Raw genomic sequence first — 22,713 nt, forward strand, 5'->3', positions numbered from 1 at the left:
GTTGTAGTTAATAACACGTACGTGTAATGTTGTAGTTACTAACATTTACGTGTAATGTTGTAGTTAATAACATCTACGTGTAATGTTGTAGTTAATAATACGTATGTGTAATGTTGTAGTTAATAATACATACGTCTAATGTTGTAGTTAATAATACGTATGTGTAATGTTTAAGTTAACAACATGTATGTGTAATGTTGCAGTTTATAATATGTATGTGTAATGTTGTAGTTAATAATACCTACATGTAATGTTGTAGTTAATAACATGTATGTGTAATGTTTTAGTTAATATCACATATGTGTAATGTTGTAGTTAATAACACGTATGTATAATGTTGTAATTAATAACATGTACGTGTAATGTTGTAGTTAATATTACCTATGTGTAATGTTGTAGTTAATAATACCTACGTGTAATGTTGTAGTTAATAACACGTACGTGTAATGTTGTAGTTAATAATACATACGTGTAATGTTGTAGTTAATAATACCTATGTGTAATGTTGTAGTTAATAACACGTACGTGTAATGTTGTAGTTAATAATACATACGTGTAATGTTGTAGTTAATAATACCTATGTGTAATGTTGTAGTTAATAACACGTACGTGTAATGTTGTAGTTAATAATACCTACGTGTAATGTTGTAGTTAATAATACCTACTTGTAATGTTGTAGTTAATAATACCTACGTGTAATGTTGAAGTTAATAATACCTACGTGTAATGTTGTAGTTAATAACACGTACGTGTAATGTTGTAGTTAATAATACCTACGTGTAATGTTGTAGTCAATAATACCTACGTGTAATGTTGTAGTTAATAATACCTACATGTAATGTCTTAGTTAATAATACCTACGTGTAATGTTGTAGTTAATAATACCTACGTGTAATGTTGTAGTCAATAATACCTACGTGTAATGTTGTAGTTAATAATACCTACGTGTAATGTTGTAGTTAATAATACCTACATGTAATGTTGTAGTTAATAATACCTACGTGTAATGTCTTAGTTAATAATACCTACGTGTAATGTTGTAGTTAATAATACCTACGTGTAATGTTGTAGTCAATAATACCTACGTGTAATGTTGTAGTTAATAATACCTACGTGTAATGTTGTAGTTAATAATACCTACATGTAATGTTGTAGTTAATAATACCTACGTGTAATGTTGAAGTTAATAATACCTACGTGTAATGTTGTAGTTAATAACACGTACGTGTAATGTTGTAGTTAATAATACCTACGTGTAATGTTGTAGTTAATAATACCTACATGTAATGTCTTAGTTAATAATACCTACGTGTAATGTTGTAGTTAATAATACCTACGTGTAATGTTGTAGTCAATAATACCTATGTGTAATGTTGTAGTTAATAATACCTACGTGTAATGTTGTAGTTAATAATACCTACATGTAATGTTGTAGTTAATAATACCTACGTGTAATGTTATAGTTAATAATACCTACGTGTAATGTTGTAGTTAATAATACCTACGTGTAATGTTGAAGCACTCTGAAGTAGTCCGACTCTTTAGAGGAACTCTTCACTGTTTTCAGCAGCTTAATGCCACGGTGAGAAACAGAGAGGACCTGGACACCTGTACCTACACTACCCTACACACACACACACACACACACACACATGCACACACACACAGAACCACCCAGTCAAATGGACACATGCATGCATACACACATGAACACACACACAATTAGGATATCCATTACTTGGTAAAACACTAGGCAGTATGTTTTGGCAGGAACTGACTCACAGAGGCAGGAAACAGACGTGAGAAATAGATGTCCCAGGATTCCCTGGCTGCCGTAACAACAGCCTTCTTCACACTCTCATCCACTCTGTCCATGTTTTGGTCTATATGGTGTTTCTCTGTTACACACAAAAACCCACAGTTTAGCAATCTCAGTCAGTCTTAGGGGGGATACAAAGAAATATTCCCATTAAAAGTCTTCCCTAACCTCTGAACCTAAACTAAACTAAACAACAAAACCTGTGGGGACAGGTGAAAGCATGTGGGGACAGGTGGGGACAGGGGAAAGCCTGTGGGGACAGGGGAAAGCATGTGGGGACAGGTGGGGACAGGGGAAAGCCTGTGGGGACAGGGGAAAGCATGTGGAGACAGGTGGGGACAGGGGAAGGCATGTGGGGACAGGTGAAAGCATGTGGGGACAGGTGGGGACAGGGGAAGGCATGTGGGGACAGGTGAAAGCCTGTGGGGACAGGTGGGGACAGGGGAAAGCCTGTGGGGACAGGGGAAAGCCTGTGGGGACAGGGGAAAGCCTGTGGGGACAGGGGAAAGCCTGTGGGGACAGGGGAAAGCCTGTGGGGACAGGTGGGGACAGGGGAAAGCCTGTGGGGACAGGTGGGGACAGGGGAAAGCATGTGGGGACAGGGGAAAGCCTGTGGGGACAGGGGAAAGCCTGTGGGGACAGGTGGGGACAGGGGAAAGCATGTGGGGACAGGTGGGGACAGGGGAAAGCATGTGGGGACAGGGGAAAGCATGTGGGGACAGGTGGGGACAGGGGAAAGCCTGTGGGGACAGGTGAAAGCCTGTGGGGACAGGTGGGGACAGGGGAAAGCATGTGGGGACAGGTGAAAGCCTGTGGGGACAGGTGGGGACAGGGGAAAGCCTGTGGGGACAGGGGGAAGCCTGTGGGGACAGGGGGGGACAGGGGAAGGAGCCTGGGTGATGTACTGGACTCACCAAACACAGACTTCATCTTGAGCCTCTCTTGACTGGTGATTCTGACACATGCTTCAGAAAGAGTGTCATTTACTATCTGTAGGGGAGAGTTACAGAGGGGAGGTTGAGAGGAGACAAGAGGAGGAGAGGAAGAGGGGAGAGAAGGAGAGGAGTGGAGGAAGAGAGGAGAGAAGGAGAGAAATGTGTACATGTCATTGATACATAACAGTCTAATATCATGAATACATAAGATATACAGTGTATGACAGCATAATAGATCAATAACACCTGTTTTAACAGTATGATAGGTAATTAAACTTTCTCACCTGTTTGAAGATGAGGTCAAGCACCAATGGATGGTTAAAGCTGTCCTTAGGGTAGAACACCTGAAACCAAGAAGAACACATGACAGCATCAAAACCTGAAAACACAGCTGAACTCCATCCTGAAAACACAGCTGAAATCCCTCCTGAAAACACAGCTGAACTCTATCCTGAAAACACAGCTGAACTCCATCCTGAGGTAGACCTTTCACGGTAACGTAGTGGAAGTGTGTATTGGTGTGTAAGTGTACCTCTTTCCTGAGGTAGATCTTCCAGGGGACATTGGTGTAGGTGTAATGTTCTTCTGTGGGGCTGTGGTGGAGCTGGGTCTGAATATTCTCCATCTCCACTGGCAGCTCCCTGGACACTACAGGAGAACAGACCTATCACTCAACAACCACACACAGCCAGTGGTTCTTAAAACTGTCACTCAGAAAACAGACAGCCATTAGTTCTTAGAACTGTCACACGTCAATCAGACACAGCCAATGGTTCCTAGCCATGGTTGAAGAGGCTGGTATCTGGTGGTGGGAGGGGTTTGTACCTGGTGGTGGGAGGGGCGTAGGGCGGTGAGGGGCTCTTTTCTTTGAACTCTTGGTTGGTTTAAACCCCGCCTCTTTCAGAGCTGCCGCAGAAGGGGTGGGGCCAACTGGATGCTTGGGCTGAAGACACCAAAGAGGAGCGGGAATAGGTCAGTGTGTGTGTAGGTCAGTGTGTGTGTTGGTCAGTGTGTGTAGGTCAGTGTGTGTGTTGGTCAGTGTGTGTAGGTCAGTGTGTGTGTAGGTCAGTGTGTGTGTTGGTCAGTGTGTGTAGGTCAGTGTGTGTGTAGGTCAGTGTGTGTGTTGGTCAGTGTGTGTGTTTGTCAGTGTGTGTAGGTCAGTGTGTGTGTAGGTCAGTGTGTGTGTTGGTCAGTGTGTGTAAGTCAGTGAGTGTGTAGGTCAGTGTGTGTAGGTCAGTGTGTGTGTTGGTCAGTGTGTGTAGGTCAGTGTGTGTGTTGGTCAGTGTGTGTAGGTCAGTGTGTGTGTTTGTCAGTGTGTGTAGGTCAGTGTGTGTGTAGGTCAGTGTGTGTAGGTCAGTGTGTGTGTGTAGGTCAGTGTGTGTGTGGGTCAGTGTGTGTGTGTATCAGTGTGTCAGTGTGTGTGTAGGTCAGTGTGTGTTTGTAGGTCAGTGTGTGTGTGGGTCAGTGTGTGTGTGGGTCAGTGTGTGAGTGTTGGTCAGTGTGTGTGTGGGTCAGTGTGTGTGTGTGGGTCAGTGTGTGTAGGTCAGTGTGTGTGTAGGTCAGTGTGTGTGTGGGTCAGTGTGTGTGTGTAGGTCAGTGTGTGTGTGGGTCAGTGTGTGTGTAGGTCAGTGTGTGTGTAGGTCAGTGTGTGTTTGTAGGTCAGTGTGTGTAGGTCAGTGTGTGTGTGGGTCAGTGTGTGTGTAGGTCAGTGTGTGTGTTGGTCAGTGTGTGTAGGTCAGTGTGTGTAGGTCAGTGTGTGTGTAGGTCAGTGTGTGTGTTGGTCAGTGTGTGTAGGTCAGTGTGTGTGTAGGTCAATGTGTGTGTGGGTCAGTGTGTGTGTGGGTCAGTGTGTGTGTGGGTCAGTGTGTGTGTGGGTCAGTGTGTGTGTGTAGGTCAGTGTGTGTGTGTGTCAGTGTGTGTGTAGGTCAGTGTGTGTGTAGGTCAGTGTGTGTGTGGGTCAGTGTGTGTGTGTAGGTCAGTGTGTGTGTGTATGGCAGTGTGTGTGTAGGTCAGTGTGTGTGTACCTGTGGTGGAGGAGGACTGATGATCTTAGGTTTAATGATCTGTAGAGCTTCATCACGAGGACTCTGCTTCTTGATAAACCTCCCCTCTGGCCTCCTACTCCAACGAGACATAAGAGTTAGAATGAATAGAGGCTGATTATCATTTTAGCAGAGGTGGAAGAGAGGCTTCATGGGACTGAGCAGTATGTGTGTGTATGGATGAGTGTGGTGTGACCTCTGACCTCCTTCCGGGTGGTAAGGCCTCAGGTGGGGGAGGAGGAGAGTCATACTGTCGAATGATGTCTTTGATGTTGCTGCTGGGGATTATGTCCACCTGAGGTACTGAGGACTTCACCACCTCTCCAACTGGGGGTGGAGGACTGGTCACCACGGGGGCTACAACACATGGGGGTGGAGCAGACAGGGGAGAGAGAGGGGGACAACACATGGGGGTGGAGCAGACAGGGGAGAGAGAGGGGGACAACACATGGGGGTGGAGCAGACAGGGGAGAGAGGGGGGGACAACACATGGGGGTGGAGCAGACAGGGGAGAGAGGGGGACAACACATGGGGGTGGAGCAGACAGGGGAGAGAGAGGGGGACAACACATGGGGGTGGAGCAGACAGGGGAGAGAGGGGGACAACACATGGGGGTGGAGCAGACAGGGGAGAGAGGGGGACAACACATGGGGGTGGAGCAGACAGGGGAGAGAGAGGAGAGAGGAGAGACCAGAGGGGATAACAAAGCGAAGCAGGGGTAGTATCAAGGTCAGGGGTTAAGGGTCATACTACATTGAAGGCAAGGTCAACCGAATACCAGGTGTGTTGAATATAATGAACCACTAAACTGATCAATAAATCTGGAATAACAGATGTGTTGAATACAGTAAATCACTTAAGTGATCAAATTGCCTGGAATACCAGGTGTGTTCAATACAGTCAACCACTGAACTGACAAATTAACCTGGAATACCAGGTGTTTTGAATACATTAAACCAATGACATAATAAATTCACCTGGAATACACAAATGAATATGCAACACTAAGAAATAATGATTATTGATTAACTAATCATTACCAAACTTTCTAACAGGTTCTTTTTTGATGGGCACAGCAGGAGCCGTCATTCGGGGGATATTGTCCTTAGCAGAGGGCCTGCCTGCCTGAGGAGTGGACACCACAAAGGGTTAGGGTTAGTCAGCCTACACCCACACATACAGCAGAGCACCCAAGACATTAGATCATTTTGCTGTGTAAACCTTCAGATATCAATAGCCTGATATCTTCCGAGGTAGTGCATTTTTGATAGATCCCCCCTGGAGTTTTTATAAACGGTATCAGGTTTCTGTGCAGTGCGCATGCATATTGCTACATTTTCCCTTGATTGACAGCCACAATCTTGTGTGATGCTTCTTGAACATGCTGGTCAAACACTATGGAAATGATTATGCAAACCAAAATAAGTTTATCTAGCATTTTATTCTCTCTCTCTATTGTAATGTAAACAAGCCCATAGTCAACTTTAAGTCTCACATGGTCAGGTACTAATACTACCCTAGAGGGAATAGACTCACCTGGTCAGGTACTACTACTACCCAAGAGAGAATAAACTCACCTGGTCAAGTTCTACTACTACCCTAGAGGGAAGACTCACCTGGTCAGGTATTAACATTACCCTAGAGGGAATAGACTCACCTTGTCAGGTACAAAACTACCCTAGAGGGAACAGACTCATCTGGTCAGGTACTACTACTACCCAAGAGAGAATAAACTCACCTGGTCAAGTTCTACTACTACCCTAGAGGGAATAGACTCATCTTGTCAGGTACAAAACTACCCTAGAGGGAATAGACTCACCTTGTCAGGTACAAAACTACCCTAGAGGGAATAGACTCACCTTGTCAGGTACAAAACTACCCTAGAGGGAACTCATCTGGTCAGGTACTACTACTACCCTAGAGAGAATAAACTCACCTAGCCAGGTACTACTACTACCCAAGAGAGAACAGACTCACCTGGTCAGGAACTAATACTACCCTATAGGGAACAGATTCACCTGGTCAGGTACTAAAACCACTCTACAGGGAATAGACTCACCTGGGGTGTGGAGGGTACAGGCTTCATGGTCTTGGCTGGATGCGTCTCTACCTCAGAGCCGGTGTGATCACTGGCCACAGGGGAGGCAGGGAGGGTTTGAATGCCTGAGTAGGGACTGTGGGCCTGGGGGTTAGCGTAGTACTCAGCAGCGTATGGACTGGGAGGTACGTTAGCGTATGGGCTTGGTGGTAGAGGACTAGCATACGGACTTGGAGGGAGGTTAGCGTAGGGGCTAGGAGGTAGGCCATAGGGATGGGTGAGGAGTGGACTCATAGGCGGGGAAGTGAGGGGGGAGGTTGGCGGGGAGGTCATGGGGGAGGTAACTAAGGCCATGGCCTGCATCGTCATCTGCTGGGCCTAGCAGGCAGGAGGAGGGAGTAGGGGTAAGGCACAGAGAAAGAGGAGGGGGTGGAGAGGTGAGGTATAGAGAAACAGGATGAGGGAGGAGAGGTGAGGTACAGAAAAACAAAAAAATACCTTTCTATTGTGGAAGATAAGGAGTATTGATACAATCGTTTAATTGTCAAATATGTCATGAAATATCTGTAGCAGCCTAACATGATGACAGCCCACCATGATGACAGCCCGCCATGATGACAGCCCGCCATGATGACATCCCACCATGATGACAGCCCGCCATGATGACAGCCCGCCATGTTGACAGCCCGCCATGATGACAGCCTACCATGATGACATCCCAACATGATGACATCCCAACATGATGACAGCCTGCCATGATGACAGCCCACCATGATTACAGCCTACCATGATTACAGCCTACCATGATGACATCCCACCATAATGACAGTCCGCCATGATGACAGCCTACCATGATGACAGCCTAACATGATGACATCCAGCCATGATGACATCCCGCCATGATGACATCCCAACATGATGACATCCCAACATGATGACAGCCTGCCATGATGACAGCCCACCATGATGACAGCCCACCATAATGACATCCCACCACAATGACAGTCCGCCATGATGACAGCCTAACATGATGACAGCCCACCATGATGACAGCCCACCATAATGACATCCCACCACAATGACAGTCCGCCATGATGACAGCCTAACATGATGACATCCAGCCATGATGACATCCCGCCATGATGACATCCCGCCATGATGACATCCCAACATGATGACATCCCAACATGATGACAGCCTGCCATGATGACAGCCCACCATGATGACAGCCTACCATGATGACATCCCACCATAATGACAGTCCGCCATAATGACAGTCCGCCATGATGACAGCCTACCATGATGACATCCCACCATGATGACATCCCACCATGATGACAGCCCGCCATGATGACAGCCGGCCATGATGACAGCCTGCTGACTGATGACAGCCTACCATGATGACAGCCTGCTAACTGATGACAGCCTACCATGATGACAGCCTACCATGATGACAGCCTGCCATGATGAGACCTGCTGACTGATGACAGCCAACCATGATGACATCCCACTGTGATGACAGCCTGCTGACTGATGACAGCCTACCATGATGACAGCCTGCTAACTGATGACAGCCTACCATGATGACAGCCTGCTGACTGATGACAGCCTGTCATGATGAGAACTGCTGACTGATGACAGCCAACCATGATGACATCCCACTATGATGACAGCCTGCTGACTGATGACAGCCTGCTGACTGATGACAGCCTACCATGATGACAGCCTGCTAACTGATGACAGCCTACCATGATGACAGCCTGTCATGATGAGAACTGCTGACTGATGACAGCCCACCATGAAGACAGCCTACCAGGATGACAGCCTGCCCTGATGACAGCCTACCATGATGACAGCCTGCTGACTGATGACAGCCTACCATGATGACAGCCTGCTGACTGATGATGGCCTGTTGCTGCTGGGCCATGACGGCCTGACTCTGGGAGTGGTCTGCTGGGGGAGCCCGCGGAGCCAACGGGGCAACAGGAGACATGGGCAAAACCCTGACCCCTGGAGAACAACACACAACAGGAGACATGGGCAAAACCCTGACCCCTGGAGAACAACACACAACAGGAGACATGGGCAAAACCCTGACCCCTGGAGAACAACACACAACAGGAGACATTACATGCCAAGAGCTAAATTTAATCTAATAGCTAACAGGCAACTGCCAGGCTTCAACTAAATACTGAAGGTAGAATGCTAAAAGCAAACCACAAGATTAAAATCTAGGATAACACCTGAAAGCTAGGATAACAGCTAAGAACTTGGTTTACAGCTAAAAACTTGGTTAACAGTAAAAGCTAGGTTAACAGTTAAAATATAAGTTTACAGTAAAAGCTAGGTTAACAGTTAAAATATAAGTTTACAGTAAAAGCTAGGTTAACAGTTAAAATATAAGTTTACAGTGAAAGCTAGGTTAACAGTTAAAATATAAGTTTACAGTAAAAGCTAGGTTAACAGTTAAAATATAAGTTTACAGTGAAAGCTAGGTTAACAGTTAAAATATAAGTTTACAGTAAAAGCTAGGTTAACAGTTAAATACTAACACACAGCGGTATAGGCAGCTAAGTGGAACTGATATATACTGGCTAAAAAAGCAAGAATGTTAGGAACATCACCAAAGTCACTATTTGCAATGGATACAATGGATAGTCAAAGAGGAGGATCCCACAACAGGAAAGCAGTAGGATGAGTCAACTTTAAGCCCACATCTGGGTGATTTACTGGATTTGTTGATTTCTGTAGGGTGACTGACCTCCAGGAGGTGGCAGGGTAAATGAGTGAGGAGTGAGGAGTGCTGTAGGGTGACTGACCTCCAGGAGGTGGCAGGGTAAATGAGTGAGGAGTGAGGAGTGCAGTAGGGTGACTGACCTCCAGGAGGTGGCAGGGTAAATGACTGAGGAGTGCTGTAGGGTGACTGACCTCCAGGAGGTGGCAGGGTAAATGAGTGAGGAGTGCTGTAGGGTGACTGACCTCCAGGAGGTGGCAGGGTAAATGAGTGAGGAGTGCTGTAGGGTGACTGACCTCCAGGAGGTGGCAGGGTAAATGAGTGAGGAGTGCTGTAGGATGACTGACCTCCAGGAGGTGGCAGGGTAAATGAGTGAGGAGTGCTGTAGGATGACTGACCTCCAGGAGGTGGCAGGGTAAATGAGTGAGGAGTGCTGTAGGGTGACTGACCTCCAGGAGGTGGCAGGGTAAATGAGTGAGGAGTGCTGTAGGGTGACTGACCTCCAGGAGGTGGCAGGGTAAATGAGTGAGGAGTGCTGTAGGGTGACTGACCTCCAGGAGGTGGCAGGGTAAATGAGTGAGGAGTGCTGTAGGATGACTGACCTCCAGGAGGTGGCAGGGTAAATGAGTGAGGAGTGCTGTAGGATGACTGACCTCCAGGAGGTGGCAGGGTAAATGAGTGAGGAGTGCTGTAGGGTGACTGACCTCCAGGAGGTGGCAGGGTAAATGAGTGAGGAGTGCAGTAGGGTGACTGACCTCCAGGAGGTGGCAGGGTAAATGAGTGAGGAGTGCTGTAGGATGACTGACCTCCAGGAGGTGGCAGGGTGAATGACTGAGGAGTGCTGTAGGGTGACTGACCTCCAGGAGGTGGCAGGGTAAATGAGTGAGGAGTGCTGTAGGGTGACTGACCTCCAGGAGGTGTCAGGGTAAATGACTGAGGAGTGCTGTAGGGTGACTGACCTCCAGGAGGTGGCAGGGTAAATGAGTGAGGAGTGCTGTAGGGTGACTGACCTCCAGGAGGTGGCAGGGTGAACGAGTGAGGAGTGCTGTAGGGTGACTGACCTCCAGGAGGTGGCATGGTGAAGGAGTGAGGAGTGCTGTAGCCAAGCTGGGGGTCTCCTCTGCCTCTCTCCCCTCCAACACCACCACCCCCCCGCATCCTGTTGGACAGAGCAGAAGGGTTCTCCAAGTCCTGGGAAAGAAAGAGGGACAGGGAAGCAGTCGAACAGACAGATACAGACAGATACAGACAGATACAGAGATACAGACAGATACAGACAGATACAGACAGATACAGAGATACAGACAGATACAGAGATACAGAGAGATACAGACAGATACAGACAGATACAGAGATACAGACAGATACAGAGATACAGAGAGATACAGACAGATACAGAGATACAGACAGATACAGAGATACAGAGAGATACAGACAGATACAGAGATACAGACAGATACAGAGATACAGAGAGATACAGACAGATACAGAGAGATACAGACAGATACAGAGATACAGACAGATAGAGACAGATACAGACAGATACAGAGATACAGACAGATACAGACAGATACAGACAGATACAGAAATACAGACAGACTAAAATACAGTGGCCCTGGGGCATCATTCACAAACCTGTTTAAACACACTGTCCCCTCAGAACCAGAACCACCAAACAGAATAAACCAATTTACAATTTACAGTGCAAAACGACATTACCTATTGGCAAACACACCACAAAGCAACACAAAGTGCTACTTGTCTCTAAACAGCCAACCAGGGGAACCTTGAGAGCCCAGGTCCAGTGAGCACAGGATGACGTAGGGAACCCAGGCTCTGTGTCTCATTAAATAATCAGTCATTCATCAAGTTCCCTATAAGGTGATCCCACGTTCACAGGCGGGAAATTGGCGTGGCGATCTGGTTGCAGTGACATTAACGGTAACTGGGTAACGTAATCAGTGGGCGCAGCTGTAAAGGCTGTAGAACACATCTGATACATGCTAACTCCCGCTGCCGATATCTGATCAGACTCAGCTAGCTTAGCTTAGCATGTCTCATGCATTTCCATGTTGTATTGCGCGTGTTTCCGCATCGCGGTCAGGTGTGTGTTACTCACCCCGGTGCCATCGGAGAGGACAGGGTCAAACAGACTGTCAAGGTAGTGGTCTATCTGGGGCTCTGGGGCTGGAGAGAGAGATACCATCAGTCTGTTACAGTAACACAGAGATACCACCAGTCTGTTATAGTAACACAGAGATACCACCAGTCTGTTATAGTAACACAGAGATACCACCAGTCTGTTACAGTAACACAGAGATACCACCAGCCTGTTATAGTAACACAGAGATACCACCAGTCTGTTACAGTAACACAGAGATACCACCAGTCTGTTATAGTAACACAGAGATACCACCAGTCTGTTACAGTAACATAGAGATACCACCAGTCTGTTATAGTAACACAGAGATACCACCAGCCTGTTATAGTAACACAGAGATACCACCAGTCTGTTACAGTAACACAGAGATACCACCAGTCTGTTATAGTAACACAGAGATACCACCAGTCTGTTACAGTAACACAGAGATACCACCAGTCTGTTACAGTAACACAGAGATACCACCAGTCTGTTATAGTAACACAGAGATACCATCAGTCTGTTACAGTAACACAGAGATACCACCGGTCTGTTATAGTAACACAGAGATACCATCAGTATGATACAGTAACACAGAGATACCACTGGTCTGTTACAGTAACACAGAGATACCATCAGTCTGTTACAGTAACACAGAGTTACCATCAGTATGATACAGTAACACAGAGATACCACTGGTCTGTTACAGTAACACAGAGATACCATCAGTCTGTTACAGTAACACAGAGTTACCATCGGTCTGTTACAGTAACACAGAGAAAACACCATGAATCGGACCTGTTTGTGCAGCATATTCCACAGATGCTCGATTAGATTGAGATCTGGGGAATTTGGAGGCCAAAACCATTTCTGTTTTGTGGCAGGGCTCATTATCCTGCTGAAAGAGGCCATAAGGGAATACTGTGGCCATGAAAGGGTGCACATGGTCTGCAACAATGCTCAGGTAGAACCCAAGGTATCCCAGCAGAACATTGCCCAAAGCATCACACTGCCTCCACCGGCTTGCCTTCTTCCCATAGTGCATCCTGGTGCCATGTGTTCTCCAGGTAAGCAGCGCACACACACCTGGCCATCCACATGATGTAAAAGAAAACGTGATTCATCAGACCAGGCCACCTTCTTCCATTGCATCGTGGTCCAGTTCTGATGCTCACATGCCCATTGTAGGCAACAGCGGTCAGCATGGGCTACACAGCCCCATACACAACAAACTGTGATGCACTGTGTGTCCTGACACCTTTCTATCAGTACCAGCATTAACCTTTACAGCAATTTGAGCTACAGTAGCTCGTCTGTTGGATCGGACTACCCGGGCCAGCCTTCACTCCCCACATGCATCATTGAGCCTTGGCCATCCATGACCCTGTGGCCGGTTCACTGCTTTTCCTTCCTTGGACCACTTTTATAGGCCCAATTAGGCCCAATTTGGACATTTTCATTTAGGGGTGTACTCACTTTTCTTGCCAGCTGTTTAGACATTAATTGAGTTGAGTTATTTTGAGGGGACAGCAAATGTACACTGTTATACAAGCTGTACACTCACTATTTTACATTGTATCAAAGTGTCATTTCTTCAGTGTTGTCACATGAAAAGATATAATCAAATATTTACAAAAATGTGAGGGGTGTACCCACTTCTGTGAGATACTGTGTATCTATAGAGAGAGACAGATAGAGAGACAGATTGAGAGACGGATAGAGAGAGAGACAGATAGAGACAGATAGAGAGAGAGAGAGAGACAGATAGAGAGAGACAGATCGAGAGAGACAGATAGAGAGAGAGACAGTGTACCTTGTCCATAGACGCCATCAGAGTGTCTGTTGGTACTGTGAATGGCAGACGGTTTATACTGGACATCATCTGCTCCAAACCCACTGCCCAACAGGCTACTACACACACCCACACACACACACACACACACACACACATACATACATACATACATACACACATACACACACACACACACACACACACACACACATACACATAAACACACACACAGTTAGGATCAACACAACAGTATTCAAACAGCGTAGTTGTCTATCTTCTTGTCATGGGGAGGGGGGTTTTGGGGAGAGGGGTTTGGGGGGGGTGTCCTGGGGAGGGGTGTCTTGGGGAGGAGGGTCTTGGGGAGGGGGGTCATGGGGAGCGGGGTCATGTGGGGTTTTAGGGAGTGGGAGGGGTTTGTGGTTGGAGTGTGTGTGTGTATGTGTTGGGGTGGGGGGCTGTGAGTGTGTGTGTGTGCTGGGTTGGGGGGCTTTGTGTGTGTGTACGTGCTGGGGTGGGGGGCTGTGAGTGTGTGTGTGTATGTGCTGGGGTGGGGGGCTGTGAGTGTGTGTGTGTGCTGGGTTGGGGGGCTTTGTGTGTGTGTACGTGCTGGGGTGGGGGGCTGTGAGTGTGTATATGTGCTGGGGTGGGGGGCTGTGAGTGTGTATATGTGCTGGGGTGGGGGGCTGTGAGTGTGTGTGTATATGTGCTGGGGTGGGGGGCTGTGAGTGTGTATATGTGCTGGGGTGGGGGGCTGTGAGTGTGTGTGTATATGTGCTGGGGTGGGGGGCTGTGAGTGTGTGTGTATATGTGCTGGGGTGGGGGGCTGTGAGTGTGTGTGTACGTGCTGGGGTGGAGGGCTGTGAGTGTGTGTGTATGTGCTGGGGTGGAGGGCTGTGAGTGTGTGTATATGTGCTGGGGTGGGGGGCTGTGAGTGTGTGTGTACGTGCTGGGGTGGGGGGCTGTGAGTGTGTGTGTACGTGCTGGGGTGGAGGGCTGTGAGTGTGTGCGTGTATATGTGCTGGGGTGGGGGGCTGTGAGTGTGTGTGTATGTGCTGGGGTGGGGGGCTCTGAGTGTGTGTATATGTGCTGGGGTGGGGGGCTGTGAGTGTGTGTGTATGTGCTGGGGTGGGGGGCTGTGAGTGTGTGTATATGTGCTGGGGTGGGGGGCTGTGAGTGTGTGTGTACGTGCTGGGGTGGAGGGCTGTGAGTGTGTGTGTGTATATGTGCTGGGGTGGGGGGCTGTGAGTGTGTGTGTATATGTGCTGGGGTGGGGGGCTGTGAGTGTGTGTGTGTATATGTGCTGGGGTGGGGGGCTGTGAGTGTGTATATGTGCTGGGGTGGGGGGCTGTGAGTGTGTATATGTGCTGGGGTGGGGGGCTGTGAGTGTGTATGTGTGCTGGGGTGGGGGGCTGTGAGTGTGTGTGTGTACATGCTGGGGTGGGGGGCTGTGAGTGTGTGTGTGTATATGTGCTGGGGTGGGGGGCTGTGAGTGTGTGTGTGTACATGCTGGGGTGGGGGGCTGTGAGTGTGTGTGTTACTTACATGCTAGCATTAGTTCTGACCCTGGATGGGTCCTGGGCTGAGATGATGAAGTAGCTCTTCTGTCTGGAGAAGTCAGATGGTAACTCCAGGTCTGAGATCAGATCAAACACATAGTCGCTGCCCTCTAGTTCCACCCACTGGAATGGTTCACGTAGCAACACAGACCAGCCACACACACCTTCAGACACACCCCTGCAGAGAGAGAGAGACAGGCAGAAAGAGAGACAGGCAGATAGAAAGAGAGACAGAGAGAAAGAGAGGTAGAGTGAGAGATGGAGAGACAGAGAGGAAAAGAGAGATGCAATCAAATACAACTCATTTAAGGTGCACAACCTCCAGGTTCTAAAGGTTTGAATCCATGAGCATATAAATACAGTACATTTAAGGTGCACAACCTCCAGGTAAATAAATGATCAGTCTATAATTTTAAAGGTTTTATTTGAACAGTGAGAGATAGAATTACAACAAAAATATCCAGACAAATGCATGTAAAAAAAAATATAAACTGATTTGTATTTTAATGAGTGAAATAAGTATTTCATCCCCTCTCAATCAGAAAGATTTCTATCTCCCAGGTGTCTTTTATAGAGGTAACGAGCTGAGGTTTGGAACCCCCTCTTAGCTTGTACCTCTATAAAAGACACCTGTCCACAGAAGCAATCAATCAACCAGATTCCAGACTCTTCACCATGGCCAAGACCAAAGAGCTTTCCAAGGATGTCAGGGACAAGATTGTTCCTGTCAATGATCTCAAGGCAGCTGGGACCATAGTCACCAAGAAAACAATTGGTAACACACTACGCCGTGAAGGACTGAGGCAACAAAGGAGTGGCTCAGGAAGAAGCACATTAAGGTCCTGGATTGGCCTAGCCAGTCTCCAGACCTTAATCTCATAGAAAATCTGTGGAGGGAGCTGAAGGTTCGAGTTGCCAAACGTCAGCCTCGAAACCTGAATGACTTAGAAAGGATCTACAAAGAGGAGTGGAACAAAATCCCTCCTGAGATGTGTGCAAACCTGGTGGCCAACTACAAGAAACGTCTGACCTCTGTGATTGCCAACAAGGGTTTTGCCACCAAGTACTAAGTCATGTTTTGCAGAGGGATCGAATACTCATTAAAATGCTAATCAATTTATTTATTTTTTTAAATGCGTTGTTGTTATCCTGTCTCTCACTGTTCAAATAAACCTACCATTAAAATTATCTTTGTCAGTGGGCAAATGTACAAAATCAGTAGGGGATCAAATAAGTATTTCCTCATTGTATAAAATATCTGTCAATATCTAAAGGTTACATTTATTACATATCTGTGGTTATCTAAAGCAGTGGCTCCCAACCTTTTTCAGTTACTGTACCCCCAAAAATATTATGCTTGGTGTACCCCTGAAGTACCCTACTGTTAACTTCACTAGTAAGCCTAAGGTGTCATGAGTGTTTTCAAGTACCCCCTTTGGAGAGGCCAAGTACTCCCAGGGGTCCTAGTACCCCTGGTTGGGAACCACTGATCTATAGGTTACATTTATTACAAATCTGTGGTTCTCTAAAGGTTATGTTTATTACATATCTGTGGTTCTCTAAAGGTTATGTTTATTACATATCTGTGGTTCTCTAAAGGTTACATTTATTACATATCTGTGGTTCTCTAAAGGTTATGTTTATTACATATCTGTGGTTCTCTAAAGGATACATTTATTAGATATCTGTGGTTCTCTAAAGGTTACATTTATTACATAGCTGTGGTTCTCTAAAGGTTATGTTTATTAGATATCTGTGGTTCTCTAAAGGTTATGTTTATTAGATATCTGTAGTTCTCTAAAGGTTATGTTTATTAGATATCTGTGGTTCTCTAAAGGTTATGTTTATTAGATATCTGTGGTTCTCTAAAGGTTATGTTTATTACATATCTGTGGTTCTCTAAAGGTTATGTTGATTAGATATCTGTGGTTCTTTAAAGCAGGGGTTCTCAACCTTTTGCCAGCTGGGCCCCCCCAAAGCTGGTTCATTGCAATTGGGGCTCCCCTTCCCGGCGCCACCCCCACTACACCACCTTGCATAGATAGATAGATAGATAGATAGCCCCCTAGGCTATTATTTTTAGGCCCACACATTATTATTATTATTATTATCATCAGTAGCGGTAGGTAGGCCTATTATCATTACTAGGCTATTGCTATATAATTATGAGGTTACATGCTTTATTGTTGGTATTATTATTATTATCCATCCATCCATCTTCTTCCGCTTATCCGGGGCCGGGTCGCGGGGGCAGCAGTCTAAGCAGGGATGCCCAGACTTCCCTCTCCCTAGACACTTCCTCTAGCTCTTCCAGGGGGACACCGAGGCGTTCCCAGGCCAGCCGGGAGCCGGGAGCCGGGAGCCTATTGCTATATAATTATGAGATTACATGCTTTATTGTTGGTATTATTATTATTATTATCATCATCAGTAGGCCTATTATCATTACTAGGCTATTGCTATAATTGGGAATTGGCACCAGACCTCTGATATGAATGTATGCTCTATTATTGTTATTATTACTAGGCCTAATAGTAGGCATATCATCTGCATTTTTTATAGAAGCTTGTAGGTAGGCGATGTTAATGTGAGACCTGAGCCTGCTTTGCCTTGCAAAGATCCTCAATTCTTGGCGCAATGTCTGATAAATATAGCCTCAAATCATCCTCGATTTGTGCCCGATTGCGGTATTTCTTTTTGAGTGCAGTCATTTTTGAGAATCCTGCCTCACACAAATATGTCGACGCGAAAGGGAGGAGAATCTTCAAGGCGACGTCACAGAGTTGAGAGTATTCCTGCATCAATGCTGCCCAGAATGACGAAAGAGGGCAGGAGATAAAGAGTTCCTTCAGCCTACTGTCACTCTTCAGCTCAATAAGCTGTTCCTGCATTCAATTGACAGCTTGTTTGCTGTGCACACAAATGGATCTCGAACCCACGCAAAGAGCGATAATCACTGCTGCGCGAGGCTACTGAGAGACTGACCGCCTGTGAGTGCTTTTGGACGGGGGAGGGGCTCACGGCAGCACCCGCTGCTCGTTGAGCACGGTAACTCCAGAGTGATACGTGCTTTCGAGTCTCCAAACACCACAAAACATTTTCCGCAATTTTATTAATCACTAAATTCACTTCTGACAACGTTTTGGGAATTGTCAATTTGCTCCATGAAGTGATGCGACAGCCAGCTAGTGCCTGCCCCGGCCGCTAGCTCGTCGGTCGGACAGTCCTGCGCAGAGACCTCACTGTAAGCTGGAGGTCTCTCAGATCGCTCTCGTTAATAACAGGCTTTTATTTCGCCGTTGACGGTTCGTTTGTTTATATCACAACACATGTCCTTCATAAGATCAACGGGAATCTGTGGTTAACTTTGGTTAACTGGTCTTTTCGGAGTTAAACTCCAAAAGAGTGCCCTGCGGGCTGGACAACCTCGCTGACCGGGCTGTCTCTCACACACACACACACGTCCACAGCGCAGCAGGCAGAGCCGGGTGAGAGAGATACCGTTTCTCTTCGGGAGACTTTAAATTAAAATTATGTCATTTAAATTATGACAAATATAAGTGTGTTATAATAGTCCAACCACTTGCATTTCAACATGGGGGGTAATTTCCGTGAATCTTTTTTTTCAGATTTTTTTTCCCCTCCCATCCTGTAGCCTACACGCGCCCCCCTGGGAAAGTGTCCCAAAGTGTGTATTGTCACAGCAACATAAAATAATGTATGTGTGTATACCTGTGCTGTAGGATCTCTTTGGCCAGGTCTTCTCCTGTGGTCCATGAGTGCAGTGGACACAGGAAGGACACACCTGACAGAGAAAAACAGACGTAAGCCATCTATGAGTAAACATTAACACATGGAAGACTGCCTCTGTGTCCTCACCATCGAAGCAGTGTATCTGGAGCAGTGTGTGTGTCTCTGTGTCCTCACCATCCAAGCAGTGTATCTGGAGCAGTGTGTGTGTCTCTGTTTCCTCACCATCCAAGCAGTGTATCTGGAGCAGTGTGTGTGTGTCTGTGTCCTCACCATCGAAGCAGTGTATCTGGAGCAGTGTGTGTGTCTCTGTGTCCTCACCATCGAAGCAGTGTATCTGGAGCAGTGTGTGTGTCTGTGTCCTCACCATCAAAGCAGTGTATCTGGAGCAGTGTGTGTGTCTCTGTGTCCTCACCATCGAAGCAGTGTATCTGGAGCAGTGTGTGTGTCTCTGTGTCCTCACCATCGAAGCAGTGTATCTGGAGCAGTGTGTGTGTCTGTGTCCTCACCATCGAAGCAGTGTATCTGGAGCAGTGTGTGTGTCTGTGTCCTCAACATCGAAGCAGTGTATCTGGAGCAGTGTGTGTGTCTGTGTCCTCAACATCGAAGCAGTGTATCTGGAGCAGTGTGTGTGTCTCTGTGTCCTCACCATCGAAGCAGTGTATCTGGAGCAGTGTGTGTGTCTCTGTGTCCTCACCATCGAAGCAGTGTATCTGGAGCAGTGTGTGTGCTCTCTTGCGGACGGCGGTCCACTCTAGCAGACAGGGAGGATAGGTTCGGGCGCCGTGGGAACCCAACGAGGAGCGCTGCATGGCTTGGAGCAGACGGTGTTGACACACAGACTCATACCCTCCTGGACCATAGTCTGACACAAATCTGAAATACACAGAAACACACAACACACAGACTGATGTGAGGAAAATAGAACACTGGCTGTTTGGTTGGAGTGTGTGTGTATGTGTCTTACTTGAGTACTGTGTGTGTATCCTGTGTGGGAGTTTACAGTGTGTGTGTATGTGTCTTACTTGAGCACTGTATGTATCCTGGGTGTGAGTTGTGAGTTTACAGTGTGTGTGTCTTGAACACTGTGTGTGTATCCTGTGTGGGAGTTTACAGTGTGTGTGTGTTGTGTCTGTGTGTGTGTTGTGTGTGTGTGTCTGTGTGTGTGTGTGTGTCTGTGTGTTGTGTGTGTGTGTGGTGTGTGTGTCTGTGTGTGTTTTGTGTGTGTGTGTACGTGTGTGTGTTGTGTGTCTGTGTGTGTGGTGTGTGTGTCTGTGTGTGTGTGTTGTGTGTCTGTGTGTGTGGTGTGTGTGTCTGTGTGTGTGGTGTGTCTGTGTGTGTGGTCTGTGTGTGTGTGGTGTGTGTGTCTGTGTGTGTTTTGTGTGTGTGTGTCTGTGTGTGTGGTGTGTGTGTCTGTGTGTGTGGTGTGTGTGTCTGTGTGTGTGTGTTGTGTGTCTGTGTGTGTGGTGTGTGTGTCTGTGTGGTGTGTGTGTCTGTGTGTGTGGTGTGTGTGTCTGTGTGTGTTTTGTGTGTGTGTGTGTACGTGTGTGTGTTGTGTGTCTGTGTGTGTGGTGTGTGTGTCTGTGTGTTGTGTGTCTGTGTGTGTGGTGTGTGTGTCTGTGTGTGTAGTGTGTGTGTCTGTGTGTGTGGTGTGTGTGTCTGTGTGTGTGGTGTGTGTGTCTGTGTGTGTGTGTTGTGTGTCTGTGTGTGTGGTGTGTGTGTCTGTGTGTGTGGTGTGTGTCTGTGTGTGTGTATGTGTGTGTGTCTGTGTGTGTGGTGTGTGTGTCTGTGTGTGTGTGTTGTGTGTCTGTGTGTGTGGTGTGTGTGTCTGTGTGTGTGGTGTGTGTCTGTGTGTGTGTATGTGTGTGTGTCTGTGTGTGTGGTGTGTGTGTCTGTGTGTGTGGTGTGTGTGTCTGTGTGTGTGTGTTGTGTGACTGTGTGTGTGGTGTGTGTGTCTGTGTGTGTGGTGTGTGTGTCTGTGTGTGTGGTGTGTGTGTCTGTGTGTGTGCCTTACTTCAGCAGATATTTCTCCAGTCTCTGTGAGGGAGGGAAGGCGGAGAGACAGGCGGAGAGGAGGAGCCAACCACGTTCTGAGTTCTGAGGGTTGATGTTCCGCCACACCTGATTGGCTACCTGCGCAAGGATTTCATCTCGGAGACCCTGATTGGCCAATCCTCTCTGAATTATATAGTTTCCAAACAGGTTCTCTTGAGCTCCGTTTAGGTCAGGATCCCCCATAAACCTCAGGATCTAGAACACAGAAAAAACATGTAGAACATACAAACCCCTGTCCCAAAAAGTTGGCTTGCTGCTTAAAATGTAAATAAAAACGGAATGCAGTGATGTGCAAATCATTTATCCATATATTTAATTGAAACTGTTACAAAGACAACATATCAAATGTTGGAATTGAGAGATTTTATTGTTTTGGGAAAAAGACAACTTTCAAATAAGTTGGGAGAGGGGCATGTTTACCACTGTGTTGCATCACTTCTGCTTTGAACAACACTCTATAAATGTTTATGGACTTAAATCAACCACCGTAGTTTTGAAAGAAAAATGTATTCCCATTCTTGCTTGATAATGGATTTCAGCTGCTCAACAGGCCAGTGTCTCCATTGTCATATTTTTCGTTTCATAATGCACCAAATGTTTTCAAAGGGTGACAGGTCTGGACTGCAGGCAGGCCAGTTTAGCACCCGGACTCTTTTACTATGGAGAAATGCTGTTGTGATACATGCAGAATGTGGTTTGGCATTGTCTTGTTGAAATAAACAAGACCTTCCCTGAAAAAGACGTTGCCTGGATGGCAGCTTATAATGCTCCAAAACCTGTAAATATTGTTCAGCACTCATGGTGACTTCACTTATATGCAAGTCACCCATGCTATGTACACTAATGCACCCCCATACCATCACAGATACTGGCTTTTGCACTGTCCGCTGATAACAAGCCGGAAAGTATCTCTCCTCTTTAGCCTTTTTAACATATTCAAAATGGGCACATATTTTTCAAGAAACAATAACATTTCTCAGTTTCAAAATTTGGGTTTAGGGTACTCTTTGTACTATTTTCTATTGAATATAGGGTTGAAATGATTTGCACATCAGTGCATTCTGGTTTTTGTGGTACTTAGTGTATAACGAGGCACTTGAAGTATAATACAGGATACTCAATCTAGAGCCCTCACATTTACTCCACTGCTTTACTGCTTTACTCTTCTAATTTAATCTAACTGAGACACCAGGACTCCTTGTGGGTGTGGTCTGATGTAGCCACACCTCCAAAATCATGTTGTTATCTCATCTCCTCGGTCTAAATTGACTATTACAATCTGCGTACAATTTCATTGGAAGTTACATTTGAGGAAACCTTCCCAAAAAGCAACATTGGAGCTGAGTCCAACATTGGAGCTTAAAATGATTTGAACAGTTTGATTTGGTGGGCTCTAAAGGTGGAACTGGAGCAGTGAATGCAGTGATTGCAGTGTACCAGTATGAAGACATCCAGCGCTGGTTGTGTCAGCTCCTCGTCCAGCCTGGTCAGAGACTTGTCCAGTGGAGCAAATAACATTCCAAACAGCGGCTCCTAAACACAGACACACACAGACATGAATACATTCACAAGCAACACATTTAAATAAAACATAAAACGAGTGTGTGCAGCCTCAAATATCTGACCATGACAATATGAAAACAGAGGTCCGAGCAAAGATCCAACTGTTTACGAAAGTGCGAATCCCAAGCAGGAATCAGAATAATAAGAATGATGAAAATCTCTTTAAACTGAGGTTATAGAATCTACCAACACAATGTAGCAACCTGGGGAGAACGTGGCTTGGGTGTGTGTGAGTGTGTATTTAGTGTGTATGTAGTGTGTACTCACCCTTGAGATGGCCCATATG

The 22,713-nt window shown here is 46.5% G+C and overlaps 1 protein-coding gene across 1 annotated transcript in view; it reads right to left on the reverse strand.

Annotated features, from left to right (window-relative positions):
* The window catches only part of myo15ab (myosin XVAb), a 59,652-nt gene that overhangs the window by 13,814 nt on the left and 23,125 nt on the right, over positions 1-22,713 (reverse strand). Inside the window, exons 28-46 of the mRNA XM_034294500.1 lie at positions 22,302-22,397; positions 20,824-21,059; positions 19,507-19,685; positions 18,792-18,864; positions 15,046-15,237; positions 13,522-13,619; positions 11,688-11,755; positions 10,630-10,759; positions 8,714-8,844; positions 6,856-7,212; positions 5,837-5,921; positions 5,000-5,153; positions 4,779-4,872; positions 3,580-3,697; positions 3,287-3,402; positions 3,039-3,098; positions 2,734-2,809; positions 1,783-1,898; positions 1,506-1,624 (exon numbers count right to left, since the gene is read on the reverse strand). Of these exons, the coding sequence (XP_034150391.1) occupies positions 1,506-1,624; positions 1,783-1,898; positions 2,734-2,809; positions 3,039-3,098; positions 3,287-3,402; positions 3,580-3,697; positions 4,779-4,872; positions 5,000-5,153; positions 5,837-5,921; positions 6,856-7,212; positions 8,714-8,844; positions 10,630-10,759; positions 11,688-11,755; positions 13,522-13,619; positions 15,046-15,237; positions 18,792-18,864; positions 19,507-19,685; positions 20,824-21,059; positions 22,302-22,397 (2,498 nt within the window). The remainder of the gene's footprint in view (positions 1-1,505; positions 1,625-1,782; positions 1,899-2,733; positions 2,810-3,038; positions 3,099-3,286; positions 3,403-3,579; positions 3,698-4,778; positions 4,873-4,999; positions 5,154-5,836; positions 5,922-6,855; positions 7,213-8,713; positions 8,845-10,629; positions 10,760-11,687; positions 11,756-13,521; positions 13,620-15,045; positions 15,238-18,791; positions 18,865-19,506; positions 19,686-20,823; positions 21,060-22,301; positions 22,398-22,713) is intronic.

This window comes from Esox lucius, chromosome 9 (assembly GCF_011004845.1).
Source record: "Esox lucius isolate fEsoLuc1 chromosome 9, fEsoLuc1.pri, whole genome shotgun sequence".
Taxonomy (NCBI): Eukaryota; Metazoa; Chordata; class Actinopteri; order Esociformes; family Esocidae; genus Esox; species Esox lucius.